Source organism: Eubalaena glacialis, chromosome 17 (genome assembly GCF_028564815.1).
Source record: "Eubalaena glacialis isolate mEubGla1 chromosome 17, mEubGla1.1.hap2.+ XY, whole genome shotgun sequence".
Classification (NCBI taxonomy): Eukaryota; Metazoa; Chordata; class Mammalia; order Artiodactyla; family Balaenidae; genus Eubalaena; species Eubalaena glacialis.
This window is the reverse complement of record NC_083732.1, coordinates 15,421,570-15,444,263: the sequence shown is the minus strand read 5'-3', so window position 1 is coordinate 15,444,263 and position 22,694 is coordinate 15,421,570. Positions and strand designations below refer to the sequence as shown.

At 42.4% G+C, this 22,694-nt stretch overlaps 1 protein-coding gene across 1 annotated transcript in view; it reads left to right on the top strand.

The window, feature by feature from the left end:
* SLCO5A1 (solute carrier organic anion transporter family member 5A1) overlaps positions 1-22,694 on the top strand; it is a 122,577-nt gene that overhangs the window by 27,283 nt on the left and 72,600 nt on the right. The window contains exon 2 of the mRNA XM_061171935.1: positions 21,708-21,840. Coding sequence (XP_061027918.1) covers positions 21,708-21,840 — 133 coding nt within the window. The remainder of the gene's footprint in view (positions 1-21,707; positions 21,841-22,694) is intronic.

Genomic DNA, 22,694 nt, shown 5'->3' with positions numbered 1-22,694 from the left:
GTTTCTGTTGTACAGCAAAGTGGATCAGCCACACGTATACATATATCTCCTCTTCCTTGGATTTCCTTCCCATTTAGGTCACCACAGAGCATTGAGTAGAGTTCCCTGTGCTATACAGTAGGTCCTTGTTGATTATCTATTTTATATATAGTAGTGTGTATATGTTCATCCCAAGCTCCTGATTTATCCCTCCCCCCCACGTTTCCCCTTTGGTAACCATAAGTTTGTTTTCTATGTCTGTGAGTCTGTTTCTGTTTTGTAAATAAGTTCATTTGTATCAGTTTTAAAAATTAGATTCCACATATGAGTGATATCATGTGATATTTGTCTTTCTCTGTCTGACTTACTTCACTCAGTATGACAATCTCTGGGTCCATCCATGTTGCTGCAAATGGCGTTATTTTGTTCTTTTTTATGGCTGAGTAATATTCCATTGTATATATGTACCACATCTTCTTTTTTTTTTTTTAATTTTTTTTTAAAGTATTTATTTATTTATTTATGGCTGTGTTGGGTCCCCGTTTCTGTGCTAGGGCTTTCCCCAGTTGCGGCAAGCGGGGGCCACTCTTCATCGCGGTGCGCGGGCCTCTTACTATCGCAGCCTCTCTTGTTGCGGAGCACAGGCTCCAGACACGCAGGCTCAGTAATTGTGGCTCACGGGCCCAGCCGCTCCGCGGCGTGTGGGATCCTCCCAGACCAGGGCTCGAACCTGTGTCCCCTGCATTAGCAGGCAGACTCTCAACCACTGCGCCACCAGGGAAGCCCCACATCTTCTTCATCCATTCCTCTGTCAATGGACATTTAGGTTGTTTCCATGTCTTGGCTATTGTAAATAGTGCTGCAATGAACATTGGGGTGCATGTATCTTTTCGAATTATGGTTTTCTCAGGGTATATGCCCAGGAGTGGGATTGTTGGATCACACGGTAGTTCTGTTTTTAGTTTTTTAAGGAACCTCCATACTGTTCTCCATAGTGGTTGTACCAATTTACATTCCCACCAACAGTGCATTCCACACCCTCTCCAACATTTATTGTTTGTAGACTTTTTGATGATGGCCATTCTGACCGGTGTGAGGTGATACCTCATTATAGTTTTGATTTGCATTTCTCTGATAATTAGTGATGTTGAGTATCTTTTCATATGCTTTTTGGCCATCAGTATGTCTTCTTTGGAGAAATGTCTGCTTAGATCTTCTGCCCATTTTTTGATTGGGTTGTTTGTTTTTTTGGGGGAGGTTATTGTTTCCGTCATCTTCCATGAGGCCAAGTACCTGGCATGTAGTGAACACTGAACGTGTGCCAGATGAGAGGCTGCAGAGCAGCAGTGCAGACTAGAAAGGAGGGGAAAATTACATCGCAGATATTTTTTAATGTATTGAATCTTTGTCATGACTTTAATATTTTTCTTCTAGTGAACAAACAGTGCAATTTTTAATGACTGTAATTTAACAATATAATGGGGACTTCCCTGGTGGCGCAGTGGTTAAGAATCCACTTGCCAATGCAGGGTACACAGGTTTGAGCCCTGGTCCATGAAGATCCCACAAGCTGCGGAGCAACTGAGCCCGTGCACCACAACTACTGAGCCTGCGAGCCACAACTACTGAAGCCCGTGCGCCACAACTACTGAAGCCTGCGCACCTAGAGCCCATGCTCTGCAACCAAGAGAAGCCACCACAATGAGAAGCCCGCGCACTGCAAGGAAGAGTAGCCCCTGCTCGCCGCAACTAGAGAAAGCCCGCGCGCAGCAACGAAGACCCAATGCAGCCAAAATAAATAAATAAATTTATTTAAAAAACCAATATAATGATTTTTTTTAAAAGGCTCTCACTTCCTGTTATGGACTGAAATGTGTCCCCCCCCCAAAATTTATGTTGAAGTCCTAGTCCCCAGTGACTGTATTTGGAGATGGGGACTTTACAGGAATAATTAAGGTTAATGAGGTCGATGGCTGGAGCCCTAATTCAGTAAGACTAGTGTCCTTATAAGAAGAGGAAGCGACATCAGAGCTCTCTCTCCCTACACATGCATGGTGGAAAGGCCATGTGAAGACACAGTGAGAGAGTGGCCGTCTGCAAGCCAGGAAGAGAGGTCTCATCAGAAACCAACTTCGCCAGCACCTTGATCTTGGACTTCTAGTCTCCGTAACTATGAGAAAATGTCTGTTGTTTAAGCCACCCAGTCTGGTATTTTGCAGCGGCAGCCTGAGCGGACTAATATATCTCCTGACTCAGTACATCTATGTATTGGATTTACAGCACCTGCCTGTTTTATGGTGACTGCTGCCATCCGGGTTTTGCAGAGATCTCACATTTCCCTTCCTGCAGAGTGATAATGCTGGCTGGCTATATGCACGTCCTTGCCTCCAGTTTGTGCTTCCTTGAAACTTACCCCAGAACACCCAAGGCTGGCTCTTCCTAGCAAGCAAGGAATGAGAGAGCAAGCGGCTGTGATCACAGAACCTCTGGAGTGTGGAGACTGAGGGGCAAGAATAGGAAACCCCAGCTCTGGACCATCTGATGCCAGTGCAACAGGGAAATCCCAACCTTTTGCTCTTTTTCCTTTTTTTTTTTTTTTTGGAAAGATATGAGTAACATTTGAAAGGAATGTGTGTCATGTAATGGTAGTCTTGGCAATGGCTTTCGGTTCCCTTCAAGTCCCCTGGAGTCGTGACTGCCTCTGGCCTTATTCTTCCCAGTTCACCTCTCTCAGTTGTGGATGCATCTTCCTGGGCTGCAGTTCTGTTTATGATGCCCTCAGAATATCAAAGGGCTTCCTTCACCCATGCCACCTGCCTGCTGACCTTCACCCTCTGTGTCCTTGACCATGTCCTTGATGACTCTCAATGAACATAAAACTTACAGGTACTTGCTCTTCCACCTCCAGGCTTATTCCCCTCCTGGGTTTGTTTGGCTCAAATGTCCAGCACTATTACTTGTATATTTTTTTTTGGACAACAGGGGTCAAAATTGTTCACAAATAAATGGACAAAAAGTTAGCCAAGAACTGTGCAGACATCTTCGCCCCAGTTATTGGCTGAGAGGCACAGACAATTTCTACTGCTTGAAAACAAAACGTGTTTCTTGGGGGCTGGAACACACACACACACAGAGAAATAAAATCGATTATTATGTGTGTACAAATATATACGTTTGAGGGTTTTTCAGAGTCAGATGGTATTTAGATGAGTCAGCACTGTGTGTGGTTTCCCTAAACTCAGTATCCATGTATTCCAGAATCATGCTAAACTACTTGGACTCAAATCCTTGTCTTAGGCTCTGCTTCTGGGGGAATCCAAGCTAAGATATTTGCTACAGCAAAAACTTTCATATTTGTGGTAAGATAATTTTAGATCATACTAACACTATGATTTTAGTTGGAATGCTTCCGTTGTTCTGTATTAAGATGCACAGTAGGAAAGCATCTTATTTAAGGAATAAGATGATCATACATTATATTGTTATAGTGTCTGATTCATTGTTTGAACTAAATGCACATTAAAAATGGTAATTACACATGTAATCATTTTTTTTTTTTATACAGAACAGCTCCATTCTGTTCCTTTTTTTTTTTTTTTAAGTTATACAATTTTTATTTATTTATTTATTTATTTATGGCTGTGTTGGGTCTTCGTTTCTGTGCGAGGGCTTTCTCTAGTTGGGGCAAGTGGGGGCCACTCTTCATCGCGGTGCGCGGGCCTCTCATTATCGCGGCCTCTCTTGTTGCAGAGCACAGGCTCCAGACGCGCAGGCTCAGTAATTGTGGCTCACGGGCCTAGTTGCTCCGCAGCATGTGGGATCTTCCCAGACCAGGGCTCGAACCCGTGTCCCCTGCATTGGCAGGCAGATTCTCAACCACTGCGCCACCAGGGAAGCCCACATGTAATCATTTTATACCAGGGTTGTTAGCGTGAACTGTTCATGGGAGGTATAAGGGATTACTACCACCCTCACTGTAGTCTCATACATTACAATGTTTGTGACTCTTTGAGTATCATGTTTATAAAAAATCCCAAAAGATATAATGTAGGCCAGCATTTTTCAAGCTGAGCTGGCAGGGTTTGGATGAGGACTAATCCAAATTACTAGGGTAAATGTGGAGTAGACAGTGAGGAAGACTGGATCACTTAAGCTGATTATTGTGACCATGACCTAGGGCAGGTAATGAGATTTGCCCTGGTGTCTGTATGCTCGTTTTGGACTCAGCAAATTACTCTCCAATTCAATATGAACACTTCGAGCTTTTTCACTGCCTTTTATTTTTTTAAACTGTGTTTTTCCTACTAGTGATAGAATAAACACAAATTTCAGAATTTTGGGATGATCATACAGAAATTCACTAAAAGAAGCAAAGCTGCCTTAAGGGGATGATCATCAACATATAATTTTGGTCAAAGGACCAGAACTAGTGAATAACCTAAGGGTTGATCCTGTGGCTGTCTGAATCCCCTGAAATAATTTGAAATTTTGTGATTTTTTTTTCTTTTAAATCTACCTCTTGACTCGCTATGTAGATCTCTAATGATACTGAAATCTTACAATCAAAGAGAGGTAGAAGTAATATTCAAAAGGAGGAATCCAATCAAATAAAGGGCTAATGCCAATATCGGGTTTGATCCGAAATTTGGGAAGTGTTCTTTAATCGGTCGAGTAACACACTCTTCAGGGATGATGCATAGCTGGTGCCTGACACCTATTCTCATATGCCAATTCTCATAATAATTTCAAACATTTTCTACTGCTACTTTGAAATCTAAAAGTTAGTTTTGCAACTTATTCCATGGCAAAACCAGGCCTGATCTGATAGTGGCTAGTTTTTAAATCACACTTAGTGTGAATATTCGTTCATTCATTGTTGCAGAAACAATAGCATGCCTGATTTTGGAGCACCGTTCCAGACTCTGCTGGGGGAGTTGCATAATATACATCACTCACCCTTTACTTTTGTGAAATGTGAAAAAGTCTTCATTCCAAGGCACATCCAGCCTCAAGGGTTTGGGCTGAGGGATCCTGGACCTGAGTTCATGTTATTAGCTAACAAAGACAACCTTGATTAATTACAGTCGTGCGAAAGCAGATGCAGATGCTGATGACTAGGTCTGCCTGTGAAGCTAATAGCTTCTTTCAGGTCACGGGCTGGATACCGCTTAATTATGATAATCATATGACATAAAGAAAAAGTTAGCTATTTGAAGCAAATCTATGTTAGGGTTCTCCAGAGAAACAGAATAGGAGATATATATTTATACGAGGAGATTTCTGTAGGAATTGGCTCATGTGGCTATAGAGGCTGAGAAGTCCCACAGTCTGCCATCTGCAAGCTGGAGAACCAGGAAAGCTGGGGGTGACCTGCAGTTCAAGTCCAAAAGCCTGAGAATTGAGGGGCTGCTGGTGTGAGTTCTGGAGTCTGAAGGCATGAGAATTGAGAGCTCCGATGTCTGAGGAGACAAGGGAAGGTGGACATCCCAGCTCAAGAAGAGAGAGAATTTGCCCTGCCTCCACCTTTTCGTCCTATCTGGGCCCTCATAGGATCGGATGATGCCCACACACTTTGGTGAGGGTGGATCTCTTTACACAGTCTATTGACGCAAATGCTAATCTTCTAAAAACACCCTCACAGACGCACCCAGAAATAGTTTTACCAGTTGTCTGGGCATCCCTTACCCAGTCAAGTTGACACATAAAATTAACCGTCGCAACTTCCAATGGGGGAAAAAAGGTTTGTCAATTTAGGGCATGTATAGGTCGGAATTTTGATTGATCAGAAGTGGATCAGAAGTTAGAAAGAATAAAGTTACTCTTCATAAGAAGAGGTTGATGTGTCGTAGTGCTAGATGCCATGAATTGAAATGACTTAAGGTTCTTCTGATTTCACGCTTCAGGTGTCTCTGTGGGAGTCTGGCCACATTAGTAGGGAAGAGATGAGGACAAATCCGTGGTGGCGAGTATAGTAACTTAGTAAAAGTGCTTGTATTGATAAATTATCTTCATTATTGTTAGATAACAAAGAGTCAGGGATTATCTATTTTTAATTGGGTTGAATTTATTCTATCCCTTCATCAATGAGGTGATTACAAAGGAGAATGCCTTAAATTAGTACAATAGTACATACCTCATAAGGTTGCTGTGAAGTTGAAGTGAGAAAATACATATAAAGGCATTCAGCACAGTATCTTACATATAATAAGTGCCCAATGTTATCTTTTGGTAATAGTTCTCCCATCAGTGACTGTAGACTTTGAGTATGAACGCTTCTCTAAATACAAGAATAAGTTTTATAGTGAGCCCTACTGGAAGCACCTACTGTGATAGAACTAATTTCTGTGGATTGATGGGGTGGTGGGAGGGTAACATTAAAGCTGTCCTGAAAAGTTTGTATCACTCGAATGTCTATAAAATCCAGTGGATGGCCGCGATGATGCCAGTGACTGCAGGGATATTTGCACATGAGATTACTCTCTTATGTCTAAGCGTTGCTGTAGACTTGGATCTTTCCTGGGAGAATCATGCTTCTTTGAGTGCCTGGAAAGCAAACAGGAGTTGTGTCATACCTATGGCTGTTTACCTGGAAGGTGTTTCTTGGCAGTGACATCCTTCCCAGGAGGTAAATTTAATCTGCTGTTAACAGCTGGTGTGCTCTTCTGAGTCTTCACCATAATATTGAAGTAAATGTCATACAACATATTTGGAATGTATTTTTCAGATAATGTACATTTCTCTGCCATCCTTATGGCAACCAATTAGGGATGAAACTGGAGACGGAAATCTAAATAGCGAGCTTCTTTTTTATTTAGAATGCTTCTAAAACTCCTGTTACTAACAGTTACAAAAATATTTTGGGATTTTCAGCTCTAATAGGTTTAATTTCCTTGGCAGTAGAGACCTATACAATTCTCTCTCTTTTTTTTTAATAACTTTTTTTTTGGCCTTGCCACGCGGCTTACGGGATCATAGTTCCCGGACCAGGGATTGAACCTGCGCCCTTGGCAGTGAAAGCATGGAGTCCTAACCACTGGATTGCCAGGGAATTCCCCTATATACTTCTTATAATTAAACTCTTGTTGCTTTTTTGTATTTTGGAGACATGTGTCCACAAATGGAGAGAAGATAGGCTTTGGTTTCAGATAGAGCCAAGTTCTGATTTTGGCTCTGCCACTTACTAATTGCTGATCTTAACTGCTCAGGGACTCAGCTTTCTCATCTGTAAATTGAGAACGAAAATATATTTTTTTCCTCCACGAAGTTGTTAGTGTTGAGTGGCACAGAAGATGTAAAGTGCCTAGTGTAGTTTCTGGAAGATAGTTATTCTACTTCACAGTGAATTATAGTTCAACTAAAATAGTATGTGGGGTTTATACTCTTAGAAATTAAATCTTTGAGAAATTGCTAACTTTGGAAAGATGGACTTTACAAATGAATTTCTTTTTAATACAAATATTCCTTACTTTTACATTTATACTCTACATAGATAACTGATTAAAAATAACACATTTATAGAAAAGTGGCTTTTCCAGATATGCATTTAAACAACATCTCACCCATACCTCTGTGATTTATATCCATAGCTTAGATGATTATAACTCCCTTAGAGGTGAAAATTAAGAAACAAAATAATGTGTGCAAACATTTAGTTGATGGTAAATATGCAATAAATGACTGTCATTATTTATTATAAGGGTTGCCAAACTTTTTTTTTAATTTTAAGAATTAAAAAAAAATTTTTATTTTTTAAACAATTTTTAAAGGTTACACTCCATTTACAGTTATTACAAAATATTGGCTATATTCCCCGTGTTGTAAAATACATCCTTGTAGCCTATCTTATACCCGATAGTTTGTACCTCCCACTTTCCCAGGCAAACTTTTTCTATAAAGGGCTGAATAGTAAATATTTTACTCTGAGGGCCATACGGTCTTTATAGCAACTACTCAATTCTGCTGCTATGGTTGAAAGTAGTTACGCACAATGTATAAATGAATGCATATGGCTGGGTTCCAATAAAACTTCATTTACCGGATTTGGCCGGTAGTTTGCCCATCCCTAATTATTATAATAATTTAGCCTGGGAGAAGTCATCATGAACTATTGGGCAGATCAATCATAAAAAAAATGGAGAATTGCTTTACAGATACTGTGTTCTCATCCATCAGGTGTGCGCTGAGTGCTTACTATGTGTCAGGTGCCCCTGTAGGAGGTGCCACAGATATAAGAACAACAAAAAAGTCCATTATCCTGTATAGGCTTCCTTCAAGTTTTAAAAAATATATTTATTATAAATTTACACAAAGATGATACATTTGTTAGCTGATTATTAGTAGCTGAAAGAGATAAAAGTACTAATTCCAGAAGGTATGTTTGAAAAACATTTTTTGGTTATTAAAATTTGTATTCAATTAGAAAAACCTGAAAATATGGAACGTTATAAAGAAAACAAGAAAAAATCCCATTGTAATTTCAATACCCTCAGCTAACAACTTTCAATACATGGTGTGTTTCCTTCTGGTCTTTTTTTTAATGACTTCCTGACTCATAATTTACGTACCATAAAGTTTACCCAGTTGAAGAATATAATCCAATGATTTTTAGTAAATTTATAGAATTGCGCAACCATCACCAGAACCCACTTTTAGAAAAATGTCTTTTTTTCCCCTGAGGTGAAGCTGACATAAGCTGCACATAATTAAAATATATAATTTGATAAGCTTTGATATATATATGTACCCGTGAAACCATCACCACAATCAAGACTGTAAGACTATGCAACATTGCCAAAAGCTTCCTTGAGTTTCTCTGCAATCCCTCCCTTCTGCTTGGCCCCTCCTGCCCCATCACCACAGACTGATTTTTTTTATTACTTTAGATTAGTTTGCATTTTCTAGAATTTTATAAGTTGAATTATACAGTATGGACTTTTTTATGTCTACTTTCTTTCACTGAGTGTAATTATTTTGAGATTTATCCATGTTTTAGTGTAATTCATTTCTTTGTATTGCTAAATAGTATTCCATTGTATGAATATACTACAATTAGTTAATCCGCTCACCTCTTTTTTTTTTTTTAATTAATTATTTATTTATTTATTTATGGCTGTGTCGGGTCTTCGTTTCGTGCGAGGGCTTTCTCTAGTTGCAGCAAGCGGGGGCCACTCTTCATCGCGGTGCGCGGGCCTCTCACTATCGCGGCCTCTCTTGTTGCGGAGCACAGGCTCCAGACGCACAGGCTCAGTAGTTGTGGCTCACAGGCCTAGTTGCTCCGCGGCATGTGGGATCTTCCCAGACCAGGGCTCGAACCCGTGTCCCCTGCATTGGCAGGCAGATTCTCAACCACTGCACCACCAGGGAAGTCCCAGTTATACATCTATATATAAATATATATATATATATATTTTACACTCTCTTTCATTATAGGTTATTACAAGATATTGAATATAGTTTCCTGTGCTATACAGTAGGCCCTTGTTGGTTATCTATTTTATATATAGTAGTATGTATATTTTAATCCCAAACTCCTAATTTATCCCTCCCCTCCCCTTTGGTAACCATAAGTTTAATTTCTATGTCTGTGAGTCTATTTCTAATAAAACTTTCTTTTTGCCCCCAAATTACAATTAAAACATTTTTGACCTAATTTGTTTTCATGCTTTCACAGTAGCTATCCTTGTGGTCCTTCCTGAGGGCTAGATTAAATTTACAGACAGTGGTCACTCACAGGTGGCCAATTTGATGTTTTAAAGCCACAGCACATTACCCTCCCCCCACCATGCCCCAGGTATGAATTAAGTGCAACTGGCTGTTTCCATATGTACTTGTGTGTTTCCTTTTAGACTACAAATGACTTTGAAAGTATTTCTAAAGAAAGATGGTGAGTGTCAACCAACTATTGTTTGCTATGGTAGAGAGGAAAAAACACTCGTAATCTACTTAAAGCCATCTCCCTCATCTTCTCATCTGCGACCTAAGATGCCTCTGAATGTTTTAGCAAAGTGATAGACTCTTCCCTGACTGCTGTGGCAACTCTTCTTTTGCTGTCAGGCCTGTGTCAAAATAACTGAATCACTTAAAAGAAAAAAAAGTTGCTGCTCAAAATAACCGAGATCAGAGGTCTCTTATCCGCCCGTGCTTGTGAGTGGAAGGCATGAGTGAGGGAATATTTTTCTTCAACCTGGCGCTCTGGTGCTATGAAGTACCTTGGCTAATTTTCAAGAAGCTGTGCAAGTTGAGTGTCAGTTGGTGTCACAGCTGCTGTGTTGCAGTGAAGTGCGGCTTGCTTTTCATGTCCTCTTGTTGTGTATAGTAGCTGTGCTACCAAATATATTCAAGAAGACGACCTCCTATCACTATATCCCAGATGGGTTTGGTGGTCATTTGAGGACCTTAGGCAGGTATGCAAAACGTTTCTCTGTGGGAGCATCCTGGGTGTGAGCCCAGGTCCTGAGACTGAGCCTGAATTTTACTTGTAACCTAAACCCCTGTCAGCATCAGTTCCTAGTGGCATGCACCGCCACGTGGGTCACTGAGAAAGTAGGTCCTGCCCTAGAGGGGACACTGGAAAGCGGTGGATAGAGAGGGATGAGTAGTGGGAGGTGGAGAGCAACACAGACGCAGAGGCTGGTCCATTAAAGGTCAAGTTCAAATGAGGGTATGGCAAATCCAGGCCAGTTACAAAGAGGCTCTGAGGATTTGGGAAGCCCAGCAGGGGAGGGTGGTGGCCCATGGAGGGCCTGGCAGAGGTAAGGGTCAGGTCTGGAGTGGGGTGGGGCGAGGGTCAGTGCTCTGTGACTGTAAAGCAGGGGAACCACCTCTGTCACACCCAGCACTTCATGGGAAAGGGGGATAGAGATGGCACACAGGACAGGGCAGCCCCAGGGATCCAGGGAGCACGAGCCGTGGATGGAGGGCAGTGTTGCAAGGATGAATCCACTCTGACGGCTTCTGTTACTTCACTCAAGGGTGGAAGGCCATGCCTGCCTGGCGTCTCTGTTCAACAACGTTTATTAGTGCCGATGGTCAGCAGTGCATAGGGATTGATAAGGCATCCCTGAAAAAAGTCCTTGTTCTTGCGGAACTGACATTCCAGTGGGAGAGAAAGATAATAAGCAGCTCCCCCCTGCCCCCAAATGTCATGTTGTATGGTGATGTGTGCCACAGTGAGAACTCCAGCAGGGTAAGGTGATCAGACGTGGTGAGGGTGGGGAACGGGGTGTCCTGTTAGATATGGGGTGAGCGTTGGCTACTCTAAGGGGTGATATTTGAGCAGAGATCAGGAAGAAGTAGGGGAGTGAGCCACAGGGGGATCCGGGAGAAAATATTACAAGGAGAAGAAGAGCATCTGATTGATCGGCCTGGGTTCGTCCCCTGTCCACCGATGAACCACCAAGGACAGGGCTCCATGACTGACAGGCCGCCAAGACTGTGCGGTGAGGAGATGGATGGTCCCAAAGGAAAGCGGAATGGCTTTTCTTGAAAGAAGGGAGCATGGAAACTGAACAGGTGGAAAGAAAAGATGTCCCCCCTTCCCGCCCCAGTTGATGGTAGTGGTTCTTTCACTGAATTCTGCCCATAAATGAGGAGAATGCGTGAGAAGAAGAATTGTTTACACTCCCAAGAGCTGGGGACAGCAGGGATGAGGTGGCAGGAGAGGCCTCCGGCCATGACATGGTACCCTGGACTCCCTCCCGACTGAGTTGCAATGACTGGTGTAGGAGGGAGAGAGGGAGGGGAGGGGAGTGGGAGGAGAGAAACAAGTGCTCAGGAGGCCCAGGACCAGGGCCCCGATTTCCCTTTCTAGAAGGCCTGCCCTCCACTGCACAGTGGAAGTAACTTGTTCCTCAACAACAGGAAAATCACTTCTTAAGTATGCTGAATGGTAGGGGAAGCCAGTGGGATGCTGCTGTCCAGCCTCACTGTCTCAGAGCAGAGGGTCTGGCAGCCTGCACACAGCTGGGTACCGAGGCCCCCGGATGGGACGGGGATGGCGGCGGTGGTGGTCCCTCTTCTCTACCTCCCCCCGCCAGGTGTAAGATCACCTGCAATTCTCTGCACACATTGGGCGCTTCCAAATCCCCACGCCTGTGCCATGAGAACCCCTCAGCCGCTGGTGTCCTTTCTCCTATCCTTGCAGGCTTAGGCCAGGAGCCCTCTTTTCCATGAAGCTCTCTCTGTCCTCTCTCCTCAACGGTTACAATGCATCATTCTTCCCCTGTGGTCCACAGCGTGTCATTGGTGTTGGTTGTATTTAATCACTGAGCCTTGAATCATAGTTGGTTTTACATGTTTCTTTCTGGGGGACCACGCACCCCTCTTATTCACCTTTGCAATGCCCCCTCCTTGTCCCAGGGCCTGGCATCACAGACGCCATGGCTGAGTGAGTGACCTGTGACCCCGCGATGTGGAGCGCTGCTCAACCATTTGGGGTATGAGGCCAGGAAGGAGGTGACTGCGAAGCCCTCTGTGATACTGGGATCTTTGCTGGTTTTGATTGGGTCCCTCGGTTTCCCAGGTCCAGTGAGGCTCGTGGCTGCCTGACTGACCACTGTGAGGAGTTCTGGAGTCGTTTCTTGGGATTTAGGGTGTAGGGGAGGAAAACTTACCACCCCAAATATCTCTTTGGCATGGGATTATTTCGAGCTGAAAATAATCAAGGCCCAAAAGACTCGGGAAGAACATTTGACCTTCCCCCTAAGCGCATAAAAGTGTAGATAGAGGACCTGTTCCAGGAAGGGAGCTATCACTGTAGATAACTATGGAGGAACTACGTGTGTGGGCAGGGAGGAACCTAGAGAAGTCTGTTTGTTAAAATTCCTCTCTGTGTCCCGGAGTCTCTGCCTGGCCCAGCAAGCATTCATTTACCAAATCTTTGCTTTTCCATCTCCATGTGAAATTGCCTTCCTCCCCTTTGAGGTCCCGAACCACTACCCCCAACATCCTGTTTTGTCTTTAGCTGAACTTGGTGTTTAAGGCTTTGGCCTTGGTATAATGGCTTTGGCCATTTTGGTGAGTTGAGTTTTCCTGAGTCTCTCCCATGTATACATGTTATTAAACTTCTGTGTGATTTTCTCCTGTTAATCTGATTCATGTCAGTTGAATTCTTAGACCAGCCAGAAGAACCTAGAAGGGCAGAGAAAATTGCCTGCTCTCCAACAAGGGGCAGGTTGAGTTACCCAACATAGATTCCGTAGACTTCAGAGAGCTGCTGCCTGGGTCGCAGCTGATCTCATGGAACAACCTTATTTGAGATAATTTTGTAGCCAAGTTGGGCTTTTGTGATGAGGAAGGAGGGTCTTTCAACTCTGCCAGAAATGGAGAAACGGAGGTGTCCGACTGCAGGGGTGGAACAGGTGCAGGCTGGCATCGCAGGGTGCACTGTGCTTCTCGTCTCAAGGAGCCACTGGGAAGGTTGATCAACCCGTAGGACCCTCCCCGGGGCAGGCGGAACTGAACGAGGTGCCCTCTGCCTTGTTTGTTTCACTCTGCGGGCCTGGCTTGTCTTACTGTTAGTGCTTATTCATCGGAGACCTTGGATTTAGAACTTGCATTTTCTCATTACTGGATAATTCGAGACAACAATCATAGGGTCCAGCTAATCAAATAAGCCGTGTGCAAAGCGAGCCTTGAGCCCAGGGCAGAATTAACCCTGAGTCGCTCAGGCTGCCATCCCTAACTGGCGTGAGGAGCCATGCAGGGCAGCTGGGACAGGACCACAGAGACAGTGGGGAGATGGGCCCAGATGTGATACGAGGCCCAGCCCCGCTTCTAACAAGCTACTGCTAAAACTGATCACAAAATAAGCAAAATGTAAGAGAAGACTAAGATAAACAAAGACTGTTAAAAGAAGATCTTGTCAGAAGGATTAAAAAAAAGAAAGAGAAACTGCCAAATACAAAAACATAAGTTCAAATTCAGGAGTATAACAAGATTTAAGGTTTGAAATCAAACAAATTTTTAAAAATAAAAAAATTAGCCTAATAAAAATAACGCTAAAAGATTAAGTAAACTTACTTAAGGTTTGATAACTAGAAGGTAATCAATGATTTAAAAGAAAAACTTGAAAGTTAATTAAAAAATAAAACCCGGATGAAAAGTGTTTTTAAAAAGATAAAATGCAAAACAAACAAACAAAATGGTTCTGAAGAACCTAGGGGCAGGACAGGAATAAAGACACAGACATAGAGAATGGACTTGAGGACACAGGGAGGGGGAAGGGTAAGCTGGGACGAAGTGAGAGAGTGGCATGGACATATATACACTACCAAATGTGAAATAGATAGCTAGTGGGAAGCAGCTGCATAGCACAGGGAGATCAGCTCGGTGCTTTGTGACCACCTAGAGGGGTGGGATAGGGAGGGTGGGAGGGAGACAAAAGAGGGAGGAGATATGGGGATATATGTATACGTATAGCTGATTCACTTTGTTATAAAGCAGAAACTAACACACCCTTGTAAAGCAATTATACTCCAATAAAGATGTTAAAAAAATATTACCCATTTCAACTTTTTGATTCAATAGGTTGACAATTTCAATAAAAATTTTTGAAGATTATAATAAAGGTTAAGCCTACAGTAGAAACATTACAAATGTGAAGGTAAATGGGATTAAAAATAGAAGTTAATGGGCTTTAATGTAAAAAGCATAAGTGGTCACAGAATAGGGTAAAGAGTAATTTAAGAAGGAGATTAAAATGAAGGGTCTGAAGGTAACAAAGCTTGTGAAAAGATAAGTGAAGGAAACGTGAGCTGGAAGCAGGCGAGGGGACAGTCCTTAAGTTGTAGCTGGGTCAGTCTTCCCCAAGAGTGGTCTCTGACGAACCTGCTGTGATGTCCAAGGCCAAGGTGAAGAGCTGGTTCCCCCCATTGAAGGGGGCCCTTTCCCATCAAGTGTGGCTTCTTAACTCTACAAAAGTACGTGGCTCAGCTTGGTTTGGGGCAGGAGTTATAATCCTCAGGCCATGAAGGTCTGGTTCTGTGCAACACACGCAGTAACAAAGCTCCAAATTAGTCATACAATCTTCAGAGGAATAACCTCAGTCAGACATTTGTGATAGCTTAAAGCTGGCATCAGGAAAGGATTATTAAGTGGAGTATTGACACATCATAGCCTCATGGTGACACACCATTTAGCCTTGACAAATGTTCTAGAAAAATATTTATCGACATAGGAAATGTCCAAGATATTATGTGAAAAACATATTATAGACAAGTACTATAATATTAAACATATTAAAAACAGTTATACAAGTATTGTATAATTCCAGTAACTTAAAAAGTTTATACAGTATATGAATAGTACAACATATTTATTACAGTTATTATCTGGATGGTAGGGATTGTGGATGATTTTTAAAAAATAATTGTTTTTTGTGCTCTTGAAAGTTTTCTCATGGATTCAGTGAATCCATGTTTTATTTTGTATCATTAAAAAACCCCTAAAAGTTATTGAAGAAGAAGAAGAAGAACGGATATAGGCATATGCTTAGCTTCAGAAAGATGCTCTTTGCTGCACTTCTGTGAGGAAAGAAAGGTCTAGATATTCTCTCTCCCCACTCCCATCTGCCCGGCCCATTATCAAAAATAGTGATTCTAGAAAAGGTCATTTTTTAAGGTCCTATAAACCTGTTAAGGATGCCTTCTCTTAAATAATGTATGTTTGATCTATACAAAATTAATATTTAATAATATTTATTAGAGAATGAATAGGTAATCTTTCAGCACACAAAAACACAACTTAATATTTCTTCAGTGTTTATTATATGCTATGCACTTTATATACATATTCGTACTTAATGTCCATTTTTTGAGAAAAGAGAGAGTAAATAACTTGCTGTTGCACAGAAGCAGGGGAGTGGGAGTCTAACCTGAGACAGTTTGACTCCAGGGTCATGTTCCCTGTACTGTACTGACTTCAGTGCTTCCTGTGTGAGTAGTTTTGCGTTTTAGGTCTTGGAGGAGATTTGGAAATGTGTAGTTCATGCTGTCTCCCTCAAGGAGCGTCCAAGCTGGTTGGAAAGATAAAGAGGTGATGTGCAGCAGTAAAACACACCTGTTCCAGTAGGCAGTGCAGATAGTACTTGATGTGACATTCAAGGAGAGACATTCCTGTGGCCTCCAGAGGTCAGAGGGGGGCCTCATGAAGGAGCCGGGCTTTGAAGGATGGGGAGTGTAGCACATGAGGACCATAGAGCTGTAGGTCAAGCAATAAATACCATGTTCTGGAGAAAAGGACTAGGGAGTGACCATGCAGCCAGCACATAGAAAGCAGAGACTGGGGACAAATCAAGCCACAGGGGATGTTACTGGAAGACATCAACATACAACTGGGCAAGATGAGATGAAGGCATAGTCAGGAGAGAAAGAATATCCAAACTACAGGAGACAGGCTAGGGGTCAAGTGAAGACAGAACTGGTAGATGAGAAGTGAAGTGACAGCAAGAGAAGAGAGGAAGAGTGAGATGACTTCAGGTGGTTCTGTATCTAAGTCCGTTACTAATGAGCAAATAATGGGGAAACTGTATGTCTTGGTGAGAAAGGGGGGAAGCAGGTCCAGACAAAGGAGAAGCCAGAGGCATAGGGTAGGGATTAAGGGACATAGTCATTCTTTGGCCATGATACTTTTCTAAAATACAGTGTATTAAGGGAAAATTTGAGGTTTCGTGAGGCCAGTAGATTAGGAGACGATTACCATTGAAAAGATAGTTTGCTTCTGGCAGTTGCCAAGAAGGGGGGCACACAGTGCCAGGGTCAGTTGGAGGTAGAGAGAGGGAGGAACTGTGAACGAGAGCCTTTATTGTGGTTTCCCCAGGAAGGAATGAGTGAGGCAGGGTAATCAGGTGTAGGATTGGCTCGTCTGAATAACTTCAGAGGGCCCTGGGGTGTAGGTGCTGTCTGTCCCTAGTTGTCTGGTACCTGGCTCTGGGATGAATAGGGCAGGTGGATGGCGGCCTGGAGTGTGGAGCTCAACAAAAGAGGTGGTTGAGGTGTGGGCTCCAGCTTGGTTGGTTTGCATTTGAAAAGTGAACTCTCGCTTTGAGTTGCTCACCATCTCTAGGGCTTGGCTAAGCCTTGGGAGGGGCTGTCCCTCCAGGGTTTGCAAATCCTCAGATGTCAAAGCATAAGAATAAAGAAAATGAAAGACATGGTTAACACAGATATGTAACCAACCTATAAATATTTACTGAATGCCTCCCATGCCCAAACACTAAACTGTGTGCATCAGCTAGTATGAAATAATAATAACAACAAAACCAGCATAGTCTTCTGTAGCCCTCACCATGTGCCAGACAGTCACACGCTTTACAAGAATGAACCCATTTAATGCCTGTAACAACCCTACGGGGAAGTACTTTTACCATCTCAATTTTAGAGGTGAGGCAACTGAGGCTCAGAGAGGTTGAGCAACTTGCTAACGTCACATAAGGAGGAAGAACTGAAGCAGGGATTTGAACCCAGGAGGTTGGAGTCTGTGTTTTAACTACTACCTAATATTATATATGATATAGTTCCTGCTGTCCAGGTTGAAGAGCTACTTCAAAAGACAAAATATAAATATTCGAAGCGATAAGTATAAGTAAAGAGCAGGGCATATTTAATCTCAAAAGAAGATATGGGGATGTATGCATATGTATAGCTGATTCACTTTGTTATACAGCAGAAACTAACACACCATTGTAAAGCAATTATACTCCAATAAAGATGTTAAAAAAAAAAAAAAAGAATGGAGTGGTCCAGCGTTCTCTCAAAGGGGAGGTGTGTGAGACCATCCGCGGAGGGGGCAGGAAGAAAAGACTGGAACTTGTATTTATGTTTCTATTGTTAGCTCATCGAATAGCCTGTCTTCTCAGTATAAGCTCCTCATCATGAGAAAAAAAACCAATGATAGTATAATCACATCTGATGAGACACAGTCAAAAACCATGAAATTACCAAGTTCACTATATGAAATATGGATTGACATCTATGTCATTAGCTAGTGTCTCAAGAGATGATAGACACTGAGGAAGAGTTTGTCACTGACATCTGTTGTTAATGGCCGTAGACGGTGCAGACTCCGTGGGGGTGATGGAAGTAATGAATAATGGGAGTGAGTATGATGCCTCCTATACTGCTGGGTATGGGGGACACAGCAGTGAACCCCTCCGTCAGGCGTCCCCAATCTCCTGGAGCTTACGGTCTGGTCGGGGAGAACAGGGGATCAACAAGATGAACCAAGGAAAGATAAAGTGTGTTAGGTGGTGATACTTGCTGAGGAGAAACGACGGGAAGAATGGGGGAAAGAGTTGTAACTTTTTAGATGACATGGCCGAGTGAGGTCTCGGTGAGAAGGGACAGAGTAATTACCTGGAGGAACGAAGGGAATGAACCATGTGGCTGTCTCTGGGCAAGGCACCCCTGCCTACCACGCACAGAGCAAGTACTAACACCCTAATGTGGGAACGTGTCTGGAAGGACGAAGAAGAGTGAGAAGGTCAGTACGCCTGGAGCCCAGTGAATAGCTGGGGGATGGAGACCAAGGGGTGGGGCGAGGGTGTGGCCAGGTCCTTGCAGCCACGTGAAAGGACTTGGGCTTTTTTCCTGGGAGTGGAATGGGAAGACACTGGTGGGCGTGAGCAAAGAAGCGATGTGATCTGGCTCATGTTTCTAGAGGATCAGTAAGGTCGCTGTGTTGAAAATACTTTGGAGGGAAGTAAGGACAGGAGCACAGAGACCAGCTGGAAGGCCTCGAGCAATTTTCCAGGTGAGCGATGATGGTGGCTTGGACCAGGGTGGAGGTACGGAGCGGCATATTGGACCTGATTTGATGGTAGAACCAACAGGATTTACCAATATAGATTCAAGCTGTGAGACAGAGACTAATGGTACGTACACAGTGTTTTACTGAAAAGTACACTGGGGGTACATGCTTCAAACCTCTTACCCATAGGGATGTGTGAGAAAAATTGTGGCGGCCACTGGGAGAGACCATATATTGTCTACAGGGATTTTGAGGAGAGAGATCACTCAGGGGAGGACGGCCAGTGCTGGACGTGGTTGGGCCTTGAAGAATGGGTGGGATCCAGGGGGATAGAAAGGCCTGGGGCGCACCCTGGGAGCCACAAAGGAAGGGAGCTGGCTCTGCCCAGGCCTGTTCTGAATCAGTCTGCCTGGAGCCCGAGCACAGGCAGTAGGTTTTAGGATTGAAATGGTAGCGGGCCAACTCGTCCCGCCCTTGAACTCCAAGTAGAGTTGTTTCTTTGGGGTTGGGGGAGGAGCTGACTGGGATTTTTTTTTTTTTAACATCTTTCCTGGAGTATAATATAATTGCTTTACAATGGTGTGTTAGTTTCTGCTTTATAACAAAGTGAATCAGCTATACATATACACAATATCCCCATATCTCCTCCCTCTTGCGTCTCCCTCCCACCCTCCTTATCCCACCCCTCTAGGGGGTCACAAAGCACCGAGCTGATCTCCCTGTGCTATGCAGCTGCTTCCCACTAGCTATCCGTTTTACATTTGGTAGTGTATATATGTCCATGCCACTCTCTCACTTCGTCCCAGCTTACCCTTCCCCCCTCCCTATGTCCTCAAGTCCTGATTGGGAATTTTTGACTGAGAGAGTTAGTGGTTTGCTTTAACAATTTGCTCCTCTAAAAAGCTCTGAATAAGTGCCATTAGTTAATGAATTAACAAATGTTAACTCAGTGGCTAGAGTGATTTATTTACTAAATGGGACTATAGTAGTAAGTTATTATATATACATATATGTATGATATATATTTATAAATATATAAACATATTTATTTAGCATAGTTATTGTACTATATTATATAGTATTAACATGTACTATAGTTATATAGATGTACATATGTAGACGTACATGTATGTATTTCTGTTAATGAGAGTGATTCCATTGGACTTAACATTGTTTGCTATATAATAAAAATGAATTTTTCTGATTCTATCGGTGAATTTTAAAAAGCTTGATCTATAGTTCGTAAAGCAGTTAAGGTTTCTTGGTGCACGTTATTTCATTGGTTTTCCATTCACCGGCTGATTGCGTGGTCCTGCCAGCACACATCCTGCACACGGCTTCTTGGCACTTCAAGATGCTGCATGCAAATGCCCCAGGCATAAAGAGTATGGCGGAAATACCTTTTCCTCCATCTGTGTTTCTAAGACAGTCTCTTTCACGCCAGAAGAACAATTTTGGGGAGATGATTTGTGTCACATTTTGGCCTCATTACAGTTTTGAGTTGTAAATGGCGCTAGTTTGCCTGGAGGTGTAAACATACATTTTATCTTCATGTGCTTATGGGAATACCTGAAACTGAAAAAGTACTTTGTATTCTTGAGTTCTGTTTTAGGCTATAAACAGAGAGGTTAACAAGATATTTATCAAAATTCAAATTTTATTTTATTAAAAGCATGAGTGCAAAAGAATGCCAATTACTTGCTGCTATGCCTCGGTTCTTCCTTTCCAAACACAGATGGAGAAGTTGAAGAACCTAATGTCTTATTGTTAAAATCATATGATTCTGTAAGATAAATAAACACTGTGCTTTTCTCTTTTGAAATGGTGAGGAAAGTGGGAGCAGGTGTTAAATTACTGTCTCTAGTTGTAAGTTACAGGAAGTATAGGGTTATTCAGTGTTTATTTAGGTGCAGCTGATAAAGTCAGGCAAAGGGATTCGGGCTAGTCCAAATTTGCTTTCTGGTAAATAGGTACTATTTAAAGGATATGACAAATCACTTATTTATTCTTTGGTTAAAATGCACGAAAGCAACAGAAATGAGAAGCATGTATCCGCCTGAGTTTATCATGCCTTGCACACAGGGGTATCTTAAAAGTGTTTATTGATTTGTCCCCAAATAACTGAGTTTCAACAGGAGGAAACGTGTTTGGAGTGCAGCTAGATTTTTCTATGACTTTCAAGGAATTCCCTATTCTACCTCAAAATGTACGAATTGGCAATATGTTATTTATTTTAAAAATTTCAATCACAGCAGTGAAAATAATATAAAGAATAACAGTGCATCTGTTGTTGTCATTTTTCCTATAAGCCCATTTTGATGGCCACATTTTTTTGGACAGAATGACCACCTTTCTGATCTACTGACAGTAAACACCCCTCTCCCTTTGGACATGTGCTTTAAAATTTTTTCAAATTCAGCTGTGCGTTAGTGCTTTCCATTTGGACTGTCTCACTCATGCCATTTAAGGAGATTTATTAACCTTTAAGTAATATTCCTCATTTAACAATAAACCAAACACATTGTGAGGTCTTCTTTGATTCTCAAGTGGTGATTTGAAAATATTAGTGCTTTGAGGGTGCTGAATCCAGCTTCATGGCAAAACTGGCCTCAGGTTCCCTCAGCCCATTAGAATATCTTCTAGATGGGATGAGGGACATCTACTTCTTGCTCTTTTCTTATCTTGAGACTACCTGTTAGCCTCTCTTGGTTATCCAGTGACTGCCTTAATAACTAGCCCAGGTCTGTACTTTCAGAAGTAACCAAAGAAGTTCTGATGTTCTAAGAGGACAACAGACAACAGTTAAATAAAGGACATGGTTTGAAACCCAAATGTCAACATAGACAGGATCTCTAAAGTTCTCTGTTTTTGGAAGTTGTTAACTGGATTTAACTGTGACATATGCATGGTATGACTGAAATTAGACAACTACTGAAACAAATGACACGATGTTATATTTCACATTTCCCCTTCTGTCTTCTCAGCCATCATGTATGTCATGGGAGCACTTGGTCCTGCAGTGGGATATTTATTAGGTGGACTTCTTATTGGTTTTTACGTTGATCCCAGAAGTCCCGTTCACCTTAATCAGGATGACCCTCGTTTCATTGGAAACTGGTAAGAATCGTTGATTAAATCTTTCATTTCACTTGGTATTATGGTAGAGTCATAGTTCCCTTGTAGTTAAAATAAGAATTTCCCCAATGGGAAGATGAAAAATAGCTAAACGTCACCTAGGAGGGGTTGGCAGGCAGGATAATAATCCCCAAAGATATCCTTGTCCTGATCCCCAGAACCTATGAATGTGTTACCTTCACATGGCAGAAGGGATTTTGCTGATGTGAATAAGTTTAGGCTCTTGAGATGGGGAGATTATCCTGGATGATCCGAGTGGGTCCAGTATAATTACAAGGGTCCTTATAAGGGAAAGAGAGAGGCAGGAGGGTCAGAGTAAGAGAAGGAGATTTGATGATTGGAGCAGAGGTTGGAGTGATGTGTCTCAAAGATGGAGGAAGGGACCATGAGCGAAAGAATGCAGGTGGAATGCAGAAGCTAGGAAAAGCAAGGAACCAACTTTTCCCCTAGAGCCTCCAGGAGGAATGCTGTCCTGCCAACCCATTTTTTACTTCTGACCTCCAGAACTCTAAGATGATACATTTGTGTTGTCTTAAGCCATGCCGCCCATGGTGATTTGTTATCACAGCAATAGGAAACTAACACAGAGGAGTTGGGAACTTCAGTTTAATCCATATTCTTTAGGTTTGAGACAGCTGTTTTCTTCACAGCAGAGTGAAGGAAAAGGGGAACGCGGCTGTGTCGGGACTTTCCTGTGTACTTTAATAGTAGCTTTCATTATCTTTTATGTGCCTTCAAAAAAATATTTTCTCCCACTTCCTTATTATATTTGTGTTTCTGCTTTGTCCTTCTCCACTGCCCAGGACTCTAGCCCTGCGTTTCCACTGTCCCACTCT